Source organism: Saccopteryx bilineata, chromosome 2 (assembly GCF_036850765.1).
Source record: "Saccopteryx bilineata isolate mSacBil1 chromosome 2, mSacBil1_pri_phased_curated, whole genome shotgun sequence".
NCBI lineage: Eukaryota > Metazoa > Chordata > Mammalia > Chiroptera > Emballonuridae > Saccopteryx > Saccopteryx bilineata.
In genome coordinates this window covers 333820260-333840474 of record NC_089491.1, presented here as the reverse complement: position 1 = coordinate 333840474, position 20215 = coordinate 333820260, and the positions used below count along the sequence as shown (strand labels likewise).

Genomic DNA, 20215 nt, shown 5'->3' with positions numbered 1-20215 from the left:
AAGCTCACCAGCTTGGACCCAAGGTCTCTGGCTCAAGCAAGGGGTTACTTGGTCTGCTGAAGGCCTGCGGTCAAGGCACATATGAGAGAGCAATCAATGAACAACTAAGATGTCGCAATGCGCAACGAAAAACTAATGATTGATGCTTCTCATCTCTCCGTTCCTGTCTATCTGTCCCTGTCTATCCCTCACTCTGACTCTCTCTCTGTCTCTGTAAAAAAAAAAAAAAAAAAAGAGTCTTCTGGCCTTACCCTGAGAGAGTACTTATATCTGGGCCGCCTTCAGGAGAGATAACCATCACAATTTGAAGTTAATCTAGAAATCATGAGGAGGTAATAGTACAACATACAGGAAAACTAAACAAAGCAAAACAAAAACTAGCCCAGAAGTGAAATATACTTGATTTTGTGTCCTAGTTTCATTTTCATTTTTGAATCAGTGTATCACTGAACAATGTACTTAATTTCTTATTTTCCCAACTGAAAACCAAGGATAAGAATAATGCCTCAGAGCATGGTCGAGAGGATGAAATGAGATGAAGTAAAAATATAAAAATACATGATTGCATTTGGAATTATTTTTATTTCAGTGCTTCCTGAGGGGTTTGAAGGGAAAATTTGTTCCCCGGCCCCTTCATCAGAAAAGTTCTGATCAGGGCTCACAGCAGGACTACTTCTCTTAAGCTTTTCCCACTTGGGGGCTCTATAAGCAGATTAATCCAGAAAAGTACAATCATATGCTAGAAGGTTTTAGAAACATTAATATCTTAGACCACTTACTAAAATGGAAGTATGGCACATAAGTGAAACTTAACAAAAACTAGCAAAGAACTAACTAAATGATTCATTATAAGCAAAATCTCATGGTCAAACAGTAATGGAGCTGTGCTACTCAGAAATCTCAAGGGTAGAAATAGGCTTTGATAGGTTGTTTGCCCAGCTATTTTTATAAATAGAAGAATAGAGCACAGAATTAAAAAGGGAAACCATTTTATTATTATTATTATTATTATTATTTTGTATTTTTCTGAAGTTGGAAACGGGGAGGCAGTCAGACAGACTCCCGCATGCGTCCGACTGGGATCCACCCGGCATGCCCACCAGGGGGCGATGCTCTGCTCATCTGGGGCGTCGCTCTGTTGCAACCAGAGTCATTCTAGCGCCTGAGGCAGAGGCCATGGAGCCATCCTCAGCGCCCGGGCCAACTTTGTTCCAATGGAGCCTTGGCTGCGAGAGGGGAAGAGAGAGACAGAGAGGAAGGAGAGGGGGAGGGGTGGAGAAGCAGATGGGCGCTTCTCCTGTGTGCCCTGGCCGGGAATCAAACCTGGGACTTCTGCCCGCCAGGCCGACACTCTACCACTGAGCCAACTGGCCAGGGCCGAGAAACCATTTAAAAGAGATATTATGAGAAATCATTTAAAATAGATATCAGCCAACAGGCTCTCAATATATCAACTGGTCCTTACCTGGCAGTGCGGAAGCTCAATCAGAGTAGCCCTCAGTGGAGATAAAAGCATGCTTTGCTTAAGCCATTTACCCAGAGAGAAATAGCTGTGCCAGAAAAGTGCCATAAAAATTTAAAACCAGAGTAAAGTCACACTGAGAGATACTTTGGTAAGTCTGAAAAGAAAGAAGTAACACTTCTATTAACTATTACTTGGGCAACTTAGTTGCATCAAGTGCTCATGTTGGATTAGAAAATTTTAGGGTGAATATAGTCAAATCAGAGAACCAAAGTGATATATCTTCCAGGTTTGAAGAACACGTACTACTAGGTTGACTATGGCACCTATAGATCTAATTACTCTAGTTTGGAAAATAGTTCAGGGGAGACCTAGCCCGGTGAAAGACAGAGAGAAAAAAGAAACCATAGTATCTGACAAACACTGTCAAACTTAAGCAATGTTCTCATTCCAGCCCACAGATTTCTCTCCTTGACTTGTTTCCTTAAAACAACCTACTGATCTCACCTTTACCATAAAATTAGACAACCCCAAAATAGTACCATTTTATAAAACTGACTCACATTTATTATATCCTTTTTGTAGTTTTAAATTTACCTAGATCACAATCCTAAACATAAAGATAAAATGGCTTACAGTGTAAGTAGGTATCAAGCTTGGGTGGAAGAAAACAATCATTTGAAATGATTAAGTTGAGACAAAGAAGACATTATCCACAAGCACAGATCACAGTGCTAGCAAGTGAATAGACTGTGGACAGCTCTGCCAGGACAGTCATGTTTAGGATGGCTGGTGACCCTGCTCGGTCCTCTTCCAGTTTGCTTTTTGGCAAGAGAAAAGAAAAAGCCCCCAGTGATGACTCGCTTGATCTTACCACATCGATCTCCGTGTTGGAATGTCCCATGTTACAAACAATGCAGCTGTTCTTCATGCGGTCCAGGTGCTCTCTGGTTACCACATTCTTGTTACCTTAAAAACAGAAGAGAGAGACACATGAAAAGGAATGAAGCCGAATCCTACCTCACACTCCATGTAAAATTTAACTTGAAATGGATCAGAGACCTAAATGTAAGAGCTAAAAGTATAAAACTCCTAGCAGAACATGGAATAAATTTTTCTGACTTCGAGTTAGGCAATGGTTTCTTTCTTTTTTTTAGGCAATAGTTTCTTTAGCTATAACATCTAAAGCACAAGCAACCAAAGAAAAAAATAAACTGACTACATTGAAATGAAAACTTTTTTTTTTTTAAATGAAAACTTTTGTGCTACAAATGATACCACCAAGAAAGTGAAAAGACAATCCACAGAACAGGACAAATACTTGCAAATCATAGATAAGAAACTTGTATTCAAAATGTATAAAGAACTCTTAGACAACTGAATAATAAAATGACAACCTAGTTTGAAAATAAGCAAAGGATCTGAATAGACACCTCTCAAACGAAGATGTGTCAATAGGCACATGAAAAGATGCTCAGTATCATCAGGGAAGTGTAAATCAAAATCACGAGATAATACTTCAAACCTAGCAGGACAGCTATAATAAAAAAGACAGATAATAACAAATATTGGCGAGGATGTGAAGAAACTGCAATCTCATGCATTCTTGGTGGAATTATAAAAATGGTGTGGCCACTTCAGAAAAGTTTGATAATTTCTCCAAATGTTAAAATTAGAGTTACTATATAGTCCAGCAATTCCACCTGAATGTGTGTACTTGAGAAATAAAAACATGTTCACAGAAAAACGTGCACAATGTTCACTGAAGCATTATTTTTTTTAATTTTACTTTTCAATTACAGTGTAGATTCAATATTATTCTATTTTACTTTCAGGTGTACAGCGCAGTGGTTATATAATCATAGACTTTACAAAGTGATACCCCAATTCAAGTACCCACTTGGCATTATACATAGTTATTACAATAATATTGACGATATTTCCTATGCTGTACTTTACATCCCCATGACTATTCTGCAACTGCTAATTTGTACTTTTTAGTTCCTTCACCTTTTCCACCCAGCCCTCAATGTCCCTCTCATCTGTCAACTAACAATCTATTCTCCATATCTGTAAATCTGTTTGTTTTTTCTTCTGTTTCTTCATTTATTTCATTCTTTAGATTCCATATATAAGTGACATCATATGGTATCTGTCTTTCTCTGTCTAACTTATTTCACTTAGCATAATACCCTAGGTCCATCCAGGCTGTTGCGATAAAAAGATTTCAAACTTTTTTATGGCTGAGAAATACTCCACTGTGTGTGTGTCACAACTTTTTTTTTTTTTTTTACAGAGGCAGAGATAGACAGACAGGAACGGAGAGAGATGAGAAGCATCAATCATCACTTTCTCATTGTGCGTTGCGACTTCTTAGTTGTTCATTGATTGCTTTCTCACATGTGCCTTGACCGTGGGCCTTCAGCAGACCGAGTAACCCCCTGCTGGAGCCAGCGACCGTGGGTCCAAGCTGGTGAGCTCTTTGCTCAAGCCTGATGAGCCCATGCTCAAGCTGGTGACCTCGGGGTCTCGAACCTGGGTCCTTTCGTATCCCAGTCCGACGCTCTATCCACTGCGCCACCACCTGGTCAGGCTGTCACAACTTTTTTTATCCAGTCATCTGTTGATGGGCCTTAGGTTGCTTGCATATCTTGGCTATTATAAATAATGCTGCAATGAACATAAGGGTGCATATAGTCTTTTGAATTAGTGTTTGGGGTTTCTATGGATATATACCTAGAAGTGGAATTGCTGGGTCATAAGGCAGTTCCAATTTTAATTTTGTGAGGAACCTCTATCCTGTTTTCCATAGTGATAGCAGCACTATTCTTAACAGCCTAAAAGTGAAAGAAACTCAAGCATCCATCAACTGATAAATGGATAAATAAAATGTGGTATATATTTTTTTAATGTTTATTTTATTGATTTTAGAGAGAGGGGAAGGGAGAAAGAGAGAATATCAATCTGCTCCTGTCTGTGCCCCAACCAGGGATTGAACCAGCAATCTTTGTGCTTCAGGACGATGCTCTAACCAACCAAGCTATCCGGTCAGGACAAAATGTGGTATATCTTTGAAATGAAGTATTATTCATCAATAAAAAGAAATGAAATATTAATATATGCCACAACATAGATGAATACTGATATTATGCTGAGTAAAATAAGCCAGTCCCAAAAGACCACACACTCTAGGATTCCATTTATATGAAATGTCTAGAATAGGCCATCTAGAGAGACAGGGATGAATGGCTGCCTAGGCCTGTGGAAGGGTGGAGGGCAGAATGAGGACAGACTGCTAACAGGGTGGGTTTCTTTGAAAGGAGATGAAAATCTGAAATTAGAAAATATTTTTTTTAATTAAAAATTCCTGGACAGTATACAGGGCAAAATTTTTAATATGTGGATTGTATCTCAATAAAACAATTAGATCACGCCTGACCAGGTGGTGGCGCAGTGGATAGAACGTCGAGACTGGGATGCAGAGGACCCAGGTTTGAGACCCCGAGGTCGCTGGCTTGAGCACAGGCTCATCCGGCTTGAGCAAAAAGCTCACTAGCTTGGACCCAAGGTCACTGGCTCGAGCAAGGGGTTACTCGTTCTGCTGAAGGCCTGCGGTCAAGGCACATATGAGAAAGCAATCAATGAACAACTACGGTGTCAAAACGAAAAACTGATGATTGATGCTTCTCATCTCTCTCCATTCCTGTCTGTCTGTCCCTATCTATCCCTCTCTCTGACTCTCTCTCTGTCTCTGTATAAAAGAAAAAATATTAGATCATGGTGATGGTTGTATGACCCTATGAGTTTGCTAAAGAATATTGAACTGTACATGTAGGTGGGTAAAATCTATGTGAATTAGAACTCAATAAATCTATTCTAAAAATAGATTGATGATAGATGTGAAGCAAGAAGTTTCTTGTATTCTCTCTTCTCTGCCCCCAGTGCTTCCTCAGCCTACATATATATTTATATATTTTTTTATTTTTTTTTTATTTTTTATTTTTTACAGGGACAGAGAGAGAGTCAGAGAGAGGGATAGATAGGGATAGACAGACAGGAATGGAGAGAGATGAGAAGCATCAATTATCAGTTTTTTGTTGCGACACCTTAGTTGTTCATTGATTGCTTTCTCATATGTGCCTTCACCGGGGGCCTCAGCAGACCGAGTAACTCCTTGCTGGAGCCAGCCACCTTGGGTCCAAGCTAGTGAGCTTTTTGCTCAAGCCAGATGAGCCTGCGCTCAAGCTGGCGACCTCGGGGTATTGAACCTGGGTCCTCCCGCATCCCAGTCCGACACTCTATTCACTGCGCCACCGCCTGGTCAGGCTATTTTGTTATTCTTAAATATTCTGACTTTCACCTGACTTGTGGTGGCACAATGGATAAAGAGTCGACTTGGAATGCTGGAGTTGCAGGTTTGAAACCTGGGCTTGCCTGGTCAAGGCACATACAGAAAGCAACTACTGTGAGTTGATGCTTCCTCCTTCTCCATCACCCTCTTTCTCACTTTCTCTCTCAAAGAAAAAAAAATTCTGACTTCCTTCCTCTAAAATACAATTATAAAAATAAAACCAATGTTCCAACAGTTTATGGTTCTACCTTAAAGATAAAAACTCAGTCCAAGAAAACTAGTCATTTCTGTATATTCCTCTCTAAAACTTAAAATCTACTTCTTCGGGAATTAACACAACTACCTTTCTCACTTTTTCTAACTATGAAGCATTTTGCTCTAGCACTGCTTTAATTACAGGGAGTAGAGAGAAACATACATCACTTTTGGAGGTAAAATTTTAAAAAATCAAACATACAATTATAAGATCTTACTTCAAATGAAACTCATCTCTAGCCATACAATTGTAAGATCTTACTTCAAATGAAACTCATCTCTAGCCATCTCCTAGGTGGTTGAAGATGTAGAGATATAGAACAAAAAGGTGGGGAGAAACTTTCCTCCTGGAATGACCTCAGGTATACTTTTGGTCTAAAGAGGCTCTGAAGAGCCTGACCAGGCGGTGGTGCAGTGGATAAAGCATTGGACTGGGATGCAGAAAGACCCAGGTTCGAGACCCCGAGGTCGCCAGTTTGAGCACGGGCTCATCTGGTTTGAGCAAAAGCTCACCAGCGTGGACCCAAGGTCACTGGCTCGAGCAAGGGGTCACTCAAGCCTGTGGGGTCACTCAGTCTGCTGAAGGCCCACGGTCAAGGCACATATGAGAAAGCAATCAATGAACAAGTAAGGTGTCGCAACGAAAAACTGATGATTGATGCTTCTCATCTCTCTCTGTTCCTGTCTGTTTGTCCCTATCTATCCCTCTCTCTGACTCTGTGAGGAAAAAAAAAAGAGGCTCTAAAGAGGCAGGAAGAATTTGAAAGATTGACTGCTTTTGTAGACTGCTTGCTATCTCTAGCTTTTAGAGTCTGGTTTTGTTCAGAACATTCTCAGTCATTTTTCACTTGCTCCATAAAAGTGCTCCCAAGTGCCACCCCACTTTATATGTTATAATCATACCTGTACAGGTAATAACAATATCCACTTGTCGGATGACCTCATTCAATTTCACCAGTCGAAATCCATCCATACTGTAGAAGTAAAGCACAATCAATTAACCTAATTAAACAGCTGGGACTTTTTGCCACAGAACCTGCAAAAGCTATTACCAAGTTAGTTGGTACCTACACTGTCACTTAATACACCTGGACTATTCCTAGCAGTTAAGAATTCAAACCATTTCCTTAGTTCTTACAGGACAGAAATAAAAGATCTTTCCATATCACTGGAACCTTATTCTCCTTGATAATTGGGAGACAGTGTTAACTCTTGAATAGCACGTCCTCGTGCCTCCTGACCATCCAGAGTACGATTGATTTATTTTTAAAATGTCTAAGGCAACATTTTAAAAAAGGCAAATGTATGTTCTTGTTTCCATAAATTGGCTATCAAATATAATTTTAAGTTAATAAAACTGGAACTGGAACTAATTTCACTTTTTGAAAAAAAAACTCACTCATGGGGGTCAGAGAGCATGAAAAAACTCACTACTCAAAGGGTTAACCATGGGATTCCCCAATCAAGTTTCTAGAAAGTGCCATTTACCATTGAACCTCCTTCCAATTGAAACTGCTCTCCCCATGATCATCAATGATCTCTTGAATGTCAAAATAATTTTTTTTAACTTTTATTACTTGATTTCCTCTGGTACATTAAACATTATTTGCCTTCTTAAATCTCTGTACTCCTTGAATTCCATGATGCTGTTTTACCCTGGTTTTCCTCCTTTTCTGATTGCTTCTTCTTAATCTCAGTCTTTATATGTTGGTGCTCTGTAGGGTACTCTTTCCTCTGTTCGCTCAGCACTTCTCCATACCCTTTCCTTGCTTTCAATGACCCCTCATAGGGGGCTGATTTGCAATGTCTATATCCATGAATCAAATTATCCACTGGATAGCTCTTCCTGGATGTCCCACAAGGATCTAAAATTTACTGTGTCTGAAAAGAAATTAATCTTCTCCATAACCCCAACCTTATCTATTTCTTCTCTATTTTCTATATTGATTATTAGCATTACTTGTTCACCCAACTGTACAAGCCAAATAAACTACAATGTCTGAGCCGACTGTCCCTCCCTAATTGAAGTTGTCACCAAATCTGGTTAGGTCTTTTCCCTAAATTTCTTAAAATCTCTTGGATTTGTTCCTTCCTCTCCACACATGTTGGCCATCCTTATGTTCAGGTTTTATTTTTTCTTATATTACTATATAGTAGCTCCTGGCCCAATCTTATTGCCTCTAGGTTTATGCCTCCATAATTCAGTTGACAAAGTGATTTCCCTAAATGCAATTTGGATCATGTCACTTCCTTGCTTAAAATACTTCAGTGAAATTGCCTGCTCTAAGGATCATACCCAAATACTTACACTAATATACAATTATATTGACATATGATTCCTACTTCAGATATTATACTCCTCCCAAATTTATCTTACCAGCTAGCCACATTAAAATACTTCAAGCTTCTTAAAAATACTGTGCTCTCTCTTTCTTTGATGACTATGGAATTTACTTCCAAATTAAGAAATCACTTACAGAAGTTTCAAGACTCAGCGGTACTGATACCTCTCTTTTGACCCTGCCCCGTTCTTTTGTTATTTCATCTTTGTGCTCCTAAAGAGCATGTGCTGTTTGCCCCATCACAGCACTTACTGCCCTGCACAGTGGTTATCTGTGTATCTGTCTTGTCTCGTTCATCCACTCATCTTATTCATCCTCAGCACAGAGCACAGTACTTAGTATGTAGTATGTGGTAAGTGATCAGTTCATGTCTATAATTTGAGTCAGTGTCTCAATCAGTGTTAAAGCAGGTTCAGATTTCTCTAATGAACCCTGAAAGTACTAGAATGGTGATCGTTCCCTTCATGTACAGGATCCCTGACGCAGAGAGCCAGCAGCTCTGTTGGGGACATCTGTGGGATTTTGGCCAGGAACAGTAGGACTGGCAGAAATGGTGGTGATAAAATCTTTATGCCATGCCTTGTTCTACCCTGGGTACCCTCCTCTAAAAGGTTAATGGTAAAGCATGGGTGGGTCACCTGGGTACAAACAGTGGGGCTTTGCAGTCATTTTCAGGGACAGTGGTTTCTCTATCCTATTGAGTATGCCAAGAGGCGTTTGAATAACAGCTACCATGTAATGAGCATTTATTATGTGGTAGCAGCTCGACTTGAAGTTGAATTTGTCTGATGTGTCCTCCTGATTAGATTTAGGCTATACATTTTGGGAAGACTATTACCCATGTGCTATTTTGATGCACTGCATGAGAAGATCTGGTACCAGCCTGATTCTTTTTTGATCATTTTTTCAAAGGGAGAAGGACTATTTATGGAGAAGGGAAGGGGCTACTTGTTCCTTAGGTAGGGGACGATTTCCACAGAAATTCTGAATTCTAGCCTGATAGTCTTTGTTCTCCTTGAGCAGGGCTCCTTGATCTCTGGAAAAGAGGTGCTTACAGTTAACAGCAGCCTCTCTCTGTGTCTGGGCCCCTCTAAGTTAAAACGTGGCATTAACCAGGCCATTCTTTGGAGGCAGTTATAGATCACATGTTAGATGGGGGTGAGAAGGAAAAGCAAGCCTCCTTTTGCATGCTTACCAGGCTTGAAGAGCACAAATAGGGTCGATCTCAGTCACATACACAATAGAGCCCATGGCTTTTAAGGCAGCACAGCACCCCTTTCCCACCTGAAAAAGGGAGAAAGCACACGTAATAAGGAAAGTCAACAGGAAAACAGTCTCTCAAAGCTTCTGGTAAAGTGCACCCTACTTTCCACCCCCAAAGGAATTTCACTGAATAGATTCATGCTTGAGGAAAAATAAGAAAAACAAATAAATGAATGAAGTTCATAAACAAACTCCTAGCCCCTGCTTTGCACATGCATGTGTATAAGAAACACCCTCCAGACAGATTGTAATCTAAACTCAATCTAAAAGAATGGTCAGAAAATCAACTTTAGAAAAAAACGGCAAAAATATGAAGGGAAAAAGAAACATTGAACTTTAACCAGAGAGTCTCTAAGTTACCACTCCTCCAATCTAAAGCTGTAAGTGAATATACTCTTATGTGCATTCAAATGAAAATTTCTAGTGTGTTTCAGCAAAATACATTTTAAGCCTGACCAGGCGGTGGCGCAGTGGATAGAGCATCGGACTGGGATGCGGAGGACCCAGGTTGAGACCCCGAGGTCACCAGCTTGAGCTCAGGCTCATCTGGTTTGAGCAAAGCTCACCAGCTTGGACCCAAGGTCGCTGACTCGAGCAAGGGGTTACTCGGTCTGCTGTAGCCCCACGGTCAAGGCACATATGAGAAAGCAATCAATGAACAACTAAGGTGCCGCAACGAAAAACTGATGATTGACGCTTCTCATCTCTCTCCATTCCTGTCTGTCTGTCCCTGTCTATCCCTCTCTCTGTCCCTGTAAAAAAAAAAAATACATTTTAAACACCTAATAATTGAAAGGGTAAACCTTACCTCTCCATAGCCACAGACCACCACCTGTTTTCCACCAAACATCATGTCTGTTGTCCTTTTAAGCCTAGCAGAGAAAAAATTATGTTAGAAAAATCTTTTCGTTTCTCCCTTGAGATTAGATTGTGTTCCTTATTTTCATGGTTTGTAGTTTTCTTTTTCTTTTTCTATTTTAAAAGAAAGCCTAGTTTATATCCTAGATAAAATATTTAATAACTAGCAAGTTTTTTGTTTGTTCATTTTTTGTGACCGAGACAGAGAGAGAGAGAAGGACAGATAGGGATGGACAGACAGACAGAAGAGCTCAAGCTGGTGAGCCTTGCTCAAACCTGATGAGCCCACACCCAAGCTGGTGACCTCAGGGTCTCAAACCTGGGTCCTCTGTGTCCCAATCCAATGCTCTATCCACTGTGCCATCGCCTGGTCAGGCTAGAAAGTTTTAGTAAAATGTTTTTTCTCACTCATGCTATCTAATAAATTGCATCTCTATGTGCGTCTCATTTTTTTCTTTCTTTTTTCTACTCGTCTTGGAGTGGTACAGAAGGAAAAAACTATAAACTACAAATAACTTTTAAACATAAAAGCAATAATCTGACTAGTGGTGCTATAGTGGATAGAGCATCCACCTGGGATGCTGGGGTCCTAGGTTTGAAACCCCGAGGTCACCGACTTGAGCATGGGCTCATCCAACTTGAGCGCAAGGTCGCCAGCTTGAGCATAGGATCATTGGCAAGATCCTATGGTCAATGGCTTGAGCCCCAAGGTCTGTGGTTTAAACCCCAAAGTAGATGGCTTGAGCTCAAGGTCACTGGCTTGAGAAAGGGGTTGCTGGTTTAAGCAAGGGCTCACTGGCTTGGCTAGAGACCCCCACTCACATATGGGAAACAATCAATGGACAACTGAAGTGCCACAACTACGAGCTGATGCTTCTCATCTCTCTCTCTCTTTCTCACTAAAAAAAACACCCCAAACCATAAAAGCAATATATGTTTATTATATGACATTTGGAAGCAAAAGATACAAAGCAGAAAATAAAAATAGTGCACTTTTTATCTAGGTGACAAACTCCGGGTGAATGAAAACATTCTACCTTCCTGAATTAGACAGACACATAAAATCTAACCTGATAAGTCAGTACTACATTTAATGGTATCATGATGGCCAACAGGTCCCACATTAATTCAACAGGGAGGGTGATGGGCAAGAAGCTAGAGAGTAGCTCTGAAACATGCCAACACTGACTACATGCGATAGTGAGTTTTCTGGGGTGATTTCCTTCTCAGACACGTTCTACTTCGTCTCTGATTCTCTATGAAACCAACATAAAGTTCCTTTCTGTTTTCAGGGTCTCATGGAAGAAACTGTAGGAGCAGTTTCTGGTTTCTTTTTACGTTCAGTCAGTCTCTCTCTCTAGGAATCCCTGACTAGGAAGGCAGAGGAAGGTTTTCAACTAAAACCAGCCTATTCTGAGATTGACAGTCCCTACAAAAATTTGTTGGGTGTTTGTATTCACTTATCTAACTGTTAACCTTTCCTACTAAAAAGTCTATAAATGCCCCACAGGCAAAGGAGGAATCCTGTCTTTTTAATGGTTTGACAACTCCACTCAAGGGGAATAGTGTAACTCCCTAAATCCAAATGAAACTCAATAAATATCAAGTGCAGAGGCAATTCTTGGTGAGTGAAGAGAGTAAGTCTGGTCTGGCTGGGCTGCTACCATGCTCAAAAATCAGGGCTCAGGAGAATGGTCCCAGAAGGGCTAGCACAGCAGGGAAATCAATAACACATCATGTTTCTGAGCCTCCTTTGCTTTGACTGCCCTCAAGCCTTTCTGCCTCTCTTCCCAACTATTTGTAGTCTTTCCTGACTACAAATGGCTGCGGGGTGGAGAGGAAACTTCACCAATACAACTACTCTGCAAATAAATGATAGGGTGAGAGACCTGGATGGATTCCAGTTAGGTAGTGATTTCCCTGTGATCTCAGGGACCCACATTTGCCTCAAGGTTCGAGGATAAAGGATAGAAAAGACCTCAGTCAGAGAAGGATTTTTGGGGGGGTGGTGAATAGGGGTAAGCTCTTTGGTGGTATATGAGAGTCATGTCAAGTCTCTTGACTTCTAATTCTTCTAGCCCCAGGACCCTCTAGAAGAGTTCCTGAAATATAATCTATTTTATGATCTGAAAATCTTATCTAGGATATTCTTAGTCTTCCTACCAAGTGGAACCTCAGACTCCAGAAGGCTACGCTTGCCCTGCTTTTTGGCACTGCAGACCTATTACAGAAGTGCCCGCTAGGAGTCAGTGGGTCATTCCTACATAGCTCATGTGTGTAACCTGCTTCGAACTACAAAAGCTCAATTACCAATCCTTTCCTCATGTGAGCTTTCTACTGGGTTGAATGTCCTCTCCCTTCCACTGCAGCCTTCCCTGGAGCCTGCTTTGCCTTTTCTGTAATTCTCCTGCTCTCAACTCCTCTGAGAGGAACAGCTGCTGCTCATGACCCAGTTGGAAAATTTCTCACCATCTGAAGGTACCAGTGAACTCTTACCACTCAGCAGGTTTCTGGTCAATGGTGTTTTCCTATTTCTTTACTAACCTTAACTTCTGTTTCACAGCTTGTATCTCACTGTCACGCTCACACATCTGGGACTAAAGAATCTTCCTTCTCCACAGGGTAAACATTGCTGAGGACAGGCTCGGGCCGTTTTTATGAACTAGTATTGGTGCCTTTATGTATCTTTTACTGAACCCAGTATAGGCTCAGAGATATGAGACCTGAAAAATCTATAAGATACTTAGTTGTGGATGAGTAAATATTTTAATGAGCATATACCATATTATTACTGATTTTATCAGGCACAAGGCTATTTTTATTATAATAACCCTTAAATGTGAACAGAAGTAGGGGGATAGTCCCAAACAGATTGATGAATTAAAAATTCATGTAAATGTCCATTCTATCTGACAATACTATTGACTCAAAGGAGTAATAATTAATAATAGCTCAAAATTGCAATGAATACTGCCCCCCCCCCAATTCAAAGCAAAAAGCTTCCCCTAAGATCTAACTCAATCTGAGAACTTACTGCACAGGGTTCTAAAAAAAAGAGTAATAGAAATAACATTAAACACCAGGACTCATATCTTACCTCATTTAATCCTCACAATAACACCGTGAGGCAGGTCTTACTGTCACCATTTCACAGATGAGGAAATAGGTACAGAGATGCTAAATAACAAGTCCAGAGCCTTGGAGGTAATAAATCATAGAACCAATAGTCAAACCAAGGTCTTTATGGCTCCAAGGCCTGTGGTGTTACAAACTGCCCAGGGTCCAGACTGGTTGGCAATGTGGTCCACAGGGCTTTTCCTCACTTTTCCATTAACCACACATGATGGAAACCAACTTAATGGTTTCAGATACGGAATTACTGAGTGTTCCTAGCAAGAATGAAGCAAAGTCAGGGCACAGGTATAGAAACAGAAACTGGGTATTGCAAGGGCATAGTATTTGGTATATCTCTAAGTAGATTTTTGTCAGGCTTGCAATTCTTACATATTTGAAAAACTAGAAACACCTTTGTGAATTGATTCTTTGCTCACCACAACTTCCCAGATGGCAAGAGAAATATATGCTAGTTGGAGCTTAACAACTGGCAATATGACCTAGAATAGGAATATATGTAACATTTTCCCAAACCATCAAAGATACTTCTATGTTTATAATAACTTCAGTTAGTTACTCTCAGGCTTGTTCCACGTAAAAACTCTGCCATAATCAGACAGGGGCTAGTCTGATTATTTAAGTAAAATAGGTTTGCTTGCAATAGTGTTATGATAGACCCAGAGGTGCTATATGAATTATTTCCAGAAATAACCCAAACCAAAACAGAACTTCAACAATCCAAGTTCATTCCAAAGGTAATAAAAAATTACCCATCAAGAATCGATTCACGGCAACAGTAGAGGTTGTCAAATTTCTGTTTGGTGACTGAGTCATTGACATTCATGGCTGGAACACACAGCTTCCCAGCTTTGGATAGCTGGTACAGCCTGCGGATGAGGGAAATCAAGAGAACATAAAACAATGAGATACTATGATCTACTGTCAACTTTATATCAAATTTCAGAGATATGTTGATTGGGTAGGCATGAGAGCATGAGGCATGACTAATTTACCCTATCAGGTGTATATATAGAAATAAAAACTGTCTTTCTACAGTCTGTATAGAGCTTAGAATAAAGATCTTAGTCCAAAGCTTTGTGGGAAAATTCTGACCCACCTCTAAATTACAAGGATTAAAGTATAAAATTTTAAACTGCTTATAATTTTATTGCCCTTTTTAAATAATAAAAATTAACTTTAAGTACTATTTTAATCCCACTACTCTAATGCAATAATTTTATCTTCTAAATAGTCTCAATTTTATAATCTCAGTGCACAAACCTATAAATATGTATCTCTCTATATAGAAGTTTTATTTAAACTGAGTCAACTGAAAATCAGAACCAGGTGTTTTATTCAAAATTCATTCCTTTCAAAGAGTCTGAAAGTATGGCGCAGCCCATAGTTTTGTATATTCAGAAAGATCAGTGAATACTCAAGCAGTAATGGTGGCTTATTCAGAATTTACTTCCCTAAAGCTTTTATTTCATATCTTCAGTTCTTTCCAGGTAATAACAGTGAACAGAAATCATTTCAATTTTACTCAGGAAATTATTGCTCATTTGAGAAAAAGAAACCTAAACCCTTGCTCTCTATGTAAGAATGTAAGCACTACCAAGACCCAAGCTTCTGTCTGTTTTGCCTGGTGCTAGATCCCTAGCACGGTCCTTAGAGCTGCTCCTGGTCCACTGTAGAAGTTCAATACCTATCTGCTCTATAAATGAATTAATTCATCCCCCAAAGGACAAGCCATTACTGTATTATAATGACTAGAAAACATGAACCACTCTTGTTTCCCTACCTGTCCCTGCCCTCACTATATTAAGTTATTTGTGTTATTAATTCAAAAAACAAGTGTGCAGACTCAGATCTCATTACTTCACAGTAGGGTCCAATTTTAACACAATAGATTCTATAGGTATGTGATTATGAAAGTTTATGTCTAGGCTGCATAAAACCAGTATGCCCATGTCAAATCTCACCTATGGACTCCAGTTACACTCTCCTCTACTATGCCCTTGATTTTCTTAAACATGTTGGGATACTTCTTATAAATCCAGTGAGTTAGATCCCCTCCATCATCCAAGATCTGCAATAACAAGCATCAATATTGACATTCATTTTGCTGAAGGCTCAATGTTTCCAGTGCTTCTCTAGGTCTTGTATCCCAATTTCTAATTGTCAATTTATATCTATTTCAAACTTCCCACATGGCTACGCAAAGTAACGTAAAGCCAGTAAAATGACCAGTCATCGTACTATAGAGAATGACAATGAGGGGTGAAAAACCAACTACAATTTTCATAGTCAAATGACCTTTCCACATGACACACCTAATAAAGCAAAACCCACAGCAATACAGTGAAGATCTTCTTATGGACTAATAACTTGAGTGGTTATTTAAGCCACTAGGTTCTTGAATGTACTGTAGATATTCAGAAAGCCTAAATTTGACACTACTATATTTCTATTCATTAAATTCAGGACTTTAAGTATAAACAGTAAAAGCTTAGTCTAAATAAAGCCAGATAATTAGTCTTCTTACCAGAACAATGGCTCATAAAACCTTTACTTCTCCCAAAGTACAGGCACTTTCCTTCCCAAATTATCAGGCAGTACCGTAGGGTTCTGCCTGGCACAACTCACACCGTCTCTAACCCGATTAAAAATAACTAGGGAACCATGCAGCACGCAGGTTTTGCACGCATGCTTCTGAATAGCTCCCCACTCTTTCAGGATGGTGTTAAAGAGAAACAAAGCTGTGCCCACTGGAGCTTTCAGCAGCAGAGGATGGTTTCTGAATTATAAACTAAAGAAAGATCAGCTCAGAAAACTATTAGGCACAGGGTATGGCATTTTAGCCCTTCACTGAACTGTCAGAAATGTTTGGCAGAACTTTCCAAATTGTTATACCCATCCTCCTGGAAAGCCCCACGGAACTGAGCTGCTCTCTGCTGGCATGCACCCATTTTGAGTCCATCAATTATCAACCCTGCTGCAAGTACCAAAAATGCCATCCTGGACCTCTGGGCACACAAAATCCCCAACCTCATGCCTACCACCTATCTCTTTTTTGCTTCTGCTCTTGCTTTTCATCTACTTTCTCTGACTCAACTAAACCTTATTTGAGAGCAGGGATGCAGGATGGAGCTCATTAAAACGCTACACTTGCTCCACACTGTAAATTTATACTCCATTTTCTTCCAGTAGAACCCTTGGAACAGGAAGTCTTCTCTGAGTTTCCCTCTCCCTTTTTGCATGTATGAAATCCCTCATGGAGTTTCCCCTTGCAGCCTGATTCCCCAGCCACACAAAGGATCAGAGACAAAAAAGACTGAGCAATTGGAAACTCCATGTCTTCAGTCCCACTATTCTCGTTCACTTTTCCTTTTTAATGAAGGTATCTAACACAGGCAGCCAGATGCTCTATCTAACATGTATTTAATGAATGTAGCTCATAATTCTCACCATGTAATTATTGCAAAAAATTTTTATCACCAGAGAATCTTACTGAGGTTGGAAAGCAAGGAAAAGTTCTAGACCTTGATCCAATGAGATATGGGTCCTGTTTTCTGTGGGTGACAACTGTTTTTACCCTTGTCTTACTCTCTTCATTATTCTCTCCAGCAGTTTGTGCTGTCTATGAAAGCTCTCTGGGAACAATCCCATCCTCCCTGCATTTGTGGCTATAAAATTACCATTATATTTCCATTAGAAACCCCCTGACATATCTTCTTTTGTGCCTATCAGTCATACTCCCTCCTATCACTGATGACCTCTGTTAGAATGAGCTGGCTCATCTTAAAGCCGACCACTCCCTCGCTTTCAGGATATGAAGGCTTATCCCAGGTTCCTCAAACCACCACTTGGTGTGAGATGATCTAATCACAAGCCAGAGAGCAAGGCTGCTTTTCTCTGCTGTGTCCCAGGTAAGGCCTGCTCTGGAGTATTTAGCAGCAAGAGTTGAACTACAGCTTCAAGGAAAAACTGAAAAAAGTTTCAGTTGATTCCTTAACTTCTCTTCTCACTCATATGCAGAAATGTTTGTAAAGGGGGAGTGCCTCATACTTTGTGCAGCTTTCTTCTTCTCTTTGTGAATCTGATATGCTATCAGACTTCAAGAACTTGATATTTCAAAAAATGAAATAAAAATAAAAAGAAAGCAAAAATAACCCAAACTTTGCCTCGTTATCTTTCTTAACGTGGAGAATGAGTAAAAAGAAGAAATTTGAACTTGGAAATCCTTTATGTTTACTATAACTTTAGCATATGATTCTAGAGAGAAAGTGAGGTACCACAGGAGTGGGTGTGTGAGTGTTTAGATTATTGTTGTTGTTAGGGGACGGTAGTGGGAGGTGGTAGGGGATGGTAACTCCTCAATCTCACTTTTTAACCAGCCAAGTGTGAATTCTGTGCAGCATTTTAATGTTGCTAATGAACATGAATGATTCTAAGATCACCACCAACAATTACACTGAGGCTACAGAGAGGTTCGACATTCTTGGGGGTGCCCTGAGTATAAGCACCTAGTTCTGTTGGAAGCCAGGTACCTCATTTTCCTTCTTTCCTGTTGGGAAAGGCTCTCCTAGGCCAAACTCTGCCTCTCCGTCCTCCCAGTCCTTGGCCCCTACAGAACTGTGCTAGTAGAATCTAACCCACCATGTTTGGCTGCCAGCCCTCCACATTCACACATCTATCAATGCACCACCAAAAGTCATCTTCGGACTCTCCTTTCCAGGCAAAGACAGGAAATCCTGAGAAAAAGGAACAAAGAGAAATCATTAAAGCCTAAAAAAGGGGGCTGACCTAAATCCTGGCAAGAAGATACTGGTTTCCTCAATTACAAACTCTCTCATTCTGCTGTACTCCTGGGATCAATGTTCTTCACTGATTTGTATTGTCTTCAGCCCCTTTATCCACTCCTTTGTCTTTGGTGCCATTTTGCTCTTGTTAGACCAAAGAGGACAAACAAAAGGGACAAGTGTATGATAGATGCTAAAAATATGACTCAAGGGAAAAAACTAGAAAAAAGTACTTCTTGATCCAGTTCAACCAGAATTCTCCCCTTTCCCCAGCTCCACTCTGACTTTTCCTGCCTCCAAGCTGTAGCCATCTCATCCTCCATCAGGAACGCCCTCCCACTCTCCTCCACCTGCTCAAATATTCATTACTCCAGGGCCCATTAAGTGTCATGTTCCGAATGAAGCCTGATTAACTCAGCTGGAAGAGAACTCTCGCGGAATGTGAACTTTTACAAACCCCTCATTTGAATGCTAAATGTGAATTTATTATCTGCGTGGCTTTTATCATCTGTGCTCTTGTATTACCACTGTCTTTCAATGTCTTTTCTCAACAACAATATAAGATGCTGAGAGCAAAGAAACTGTCTCATTTGTCTTTTTTTTTTTCCTTTTTGTATTTTTCTGAAGCTGGAAACAGGGAGGCAGTCAGACTGACTCCCGCATGCACCCGACTGGGATCCACCCAGCATGCCCACCAGGGGGCGATGCTCTGCCCATTCGGGGCATTGCTCTGCTGCAACCAGAGCCATTCTAGTGCCTGAGGCAGAGGCCACAGAGCCACCCTCTGTGCCCAGGCAAACTTTACTTCAATGGAGCCTTGGCTGCAGGAGGGGAAGAGAGAGACAGAGAGGAAGGAGAGGGGAAGGGGTGGAAAAGCAGATGGGCGCTTCTCCTGTGTGCCCTGGCCGGGAATTGAACCTGGGACTCCCGCATACCAGGCCGACGCTCTACCACTGAGCCAACCGGCCAGGGCCTCATTTGTCTTTAATAAAGATCGTGTACGTACAATTCATTGTGCCATATATTTAATATTTGTGTATCTTTTTTACATATTTTACACATTAATAAAAATTTTATACATGAATGACTGTAAACAAGAGAACACATGAAATGCCATAGGTGTAGCAAAGGAGGGATAGGCCTGCACTACAGGGCTTTCCCACCCTTTCTCAGGAGCTCTGAAGCAAGGGTTTGCTTCCCTGAGTTGTGCTGTGCTGCCAGGGAGTGAGGAGAAAACACTGGCAAATCCAAATGTTGCTGTTCCTTTTGTCCTTCAATTGTCAGTGGCCATAGTGGTCAAATCCTGTTTACTGCTGAAGCAGAAACACCAAACATTAAGTCAGGGCAAACTGCTGGAAAACCAACAGGACCACAAAACCATGCCCGAAGCATTTTCCTTTTTAATCCATATTACCCAGGGAGTAGTGTTCAGTGGTGCTCTAATATTAGCTGGCCTAGGCAAAGCATTAACTAATAAAGGGTTATTAGGCATAAGATATTTACAACTGTAAATACCTTCTCTGTGGAAGCAAGGAACATCAAAGTGTAGTTGGGAAATGGTGAGAATTCCAGTTACCAGAAAGTTACCTACATCATATTTAACAAGAAAAAATAAAAGAGAGAGAGAGAGAAGCCCAGAAAGAGAGTAAACTCATCAAAAATAGGAATTCATTGTCCCTGGCTGAGTATATCAGTTGGTTAGAGCGTTGTCCCAATAGACCAAGGTTGTGGGTTCCATCCCTGGTCAGGGCAAATACAAGAATCAACC

At 40.5% G+C, this 20215-nt stretch overlaps 1 protein-coding gene across 6 annotated transcripts in view; it reads right to left on the bottom strand.

The window, feature by feature from the left end:
* Positions 1-20215, bottom strand: part of AHCYL2 (adenosylhomocysteinase like 2) — a 161751-nt gene that overhangs the window by 15110 nt on the left and 126426 nt on the right. For all 6 annotated transcript variants that reach the window (XM_066262282.1, XM_066262283.1, XM_066262285.1 and 3 more), the window contains exons 6-12: positions 18305-18399; positions 15628-15734; positions 14416-14532; positions 10482-10545; positions 9606-9694; positions 6972-7042; positions 2337-2431 (exon numbers count right to left, since the gene is read on the bottom strand). In XM_066262282.1, the coding sequence (XP_066118379.1) occupies positions 2337-2431; positions 6972-7042; positions 9606-9694; positions 10482-10545; positions 14416-14532; positions 15628-15734; positions 18305-18399 (638 nt within the window). The remainder of the gene's footprint in view (positions 1-2336; positions 2432-6971; positions 7043-9605; positions 9695-10481; positions 10546-14415; positions 14533-15627; positions 15735-18304; positions 18400-20215) is intronic.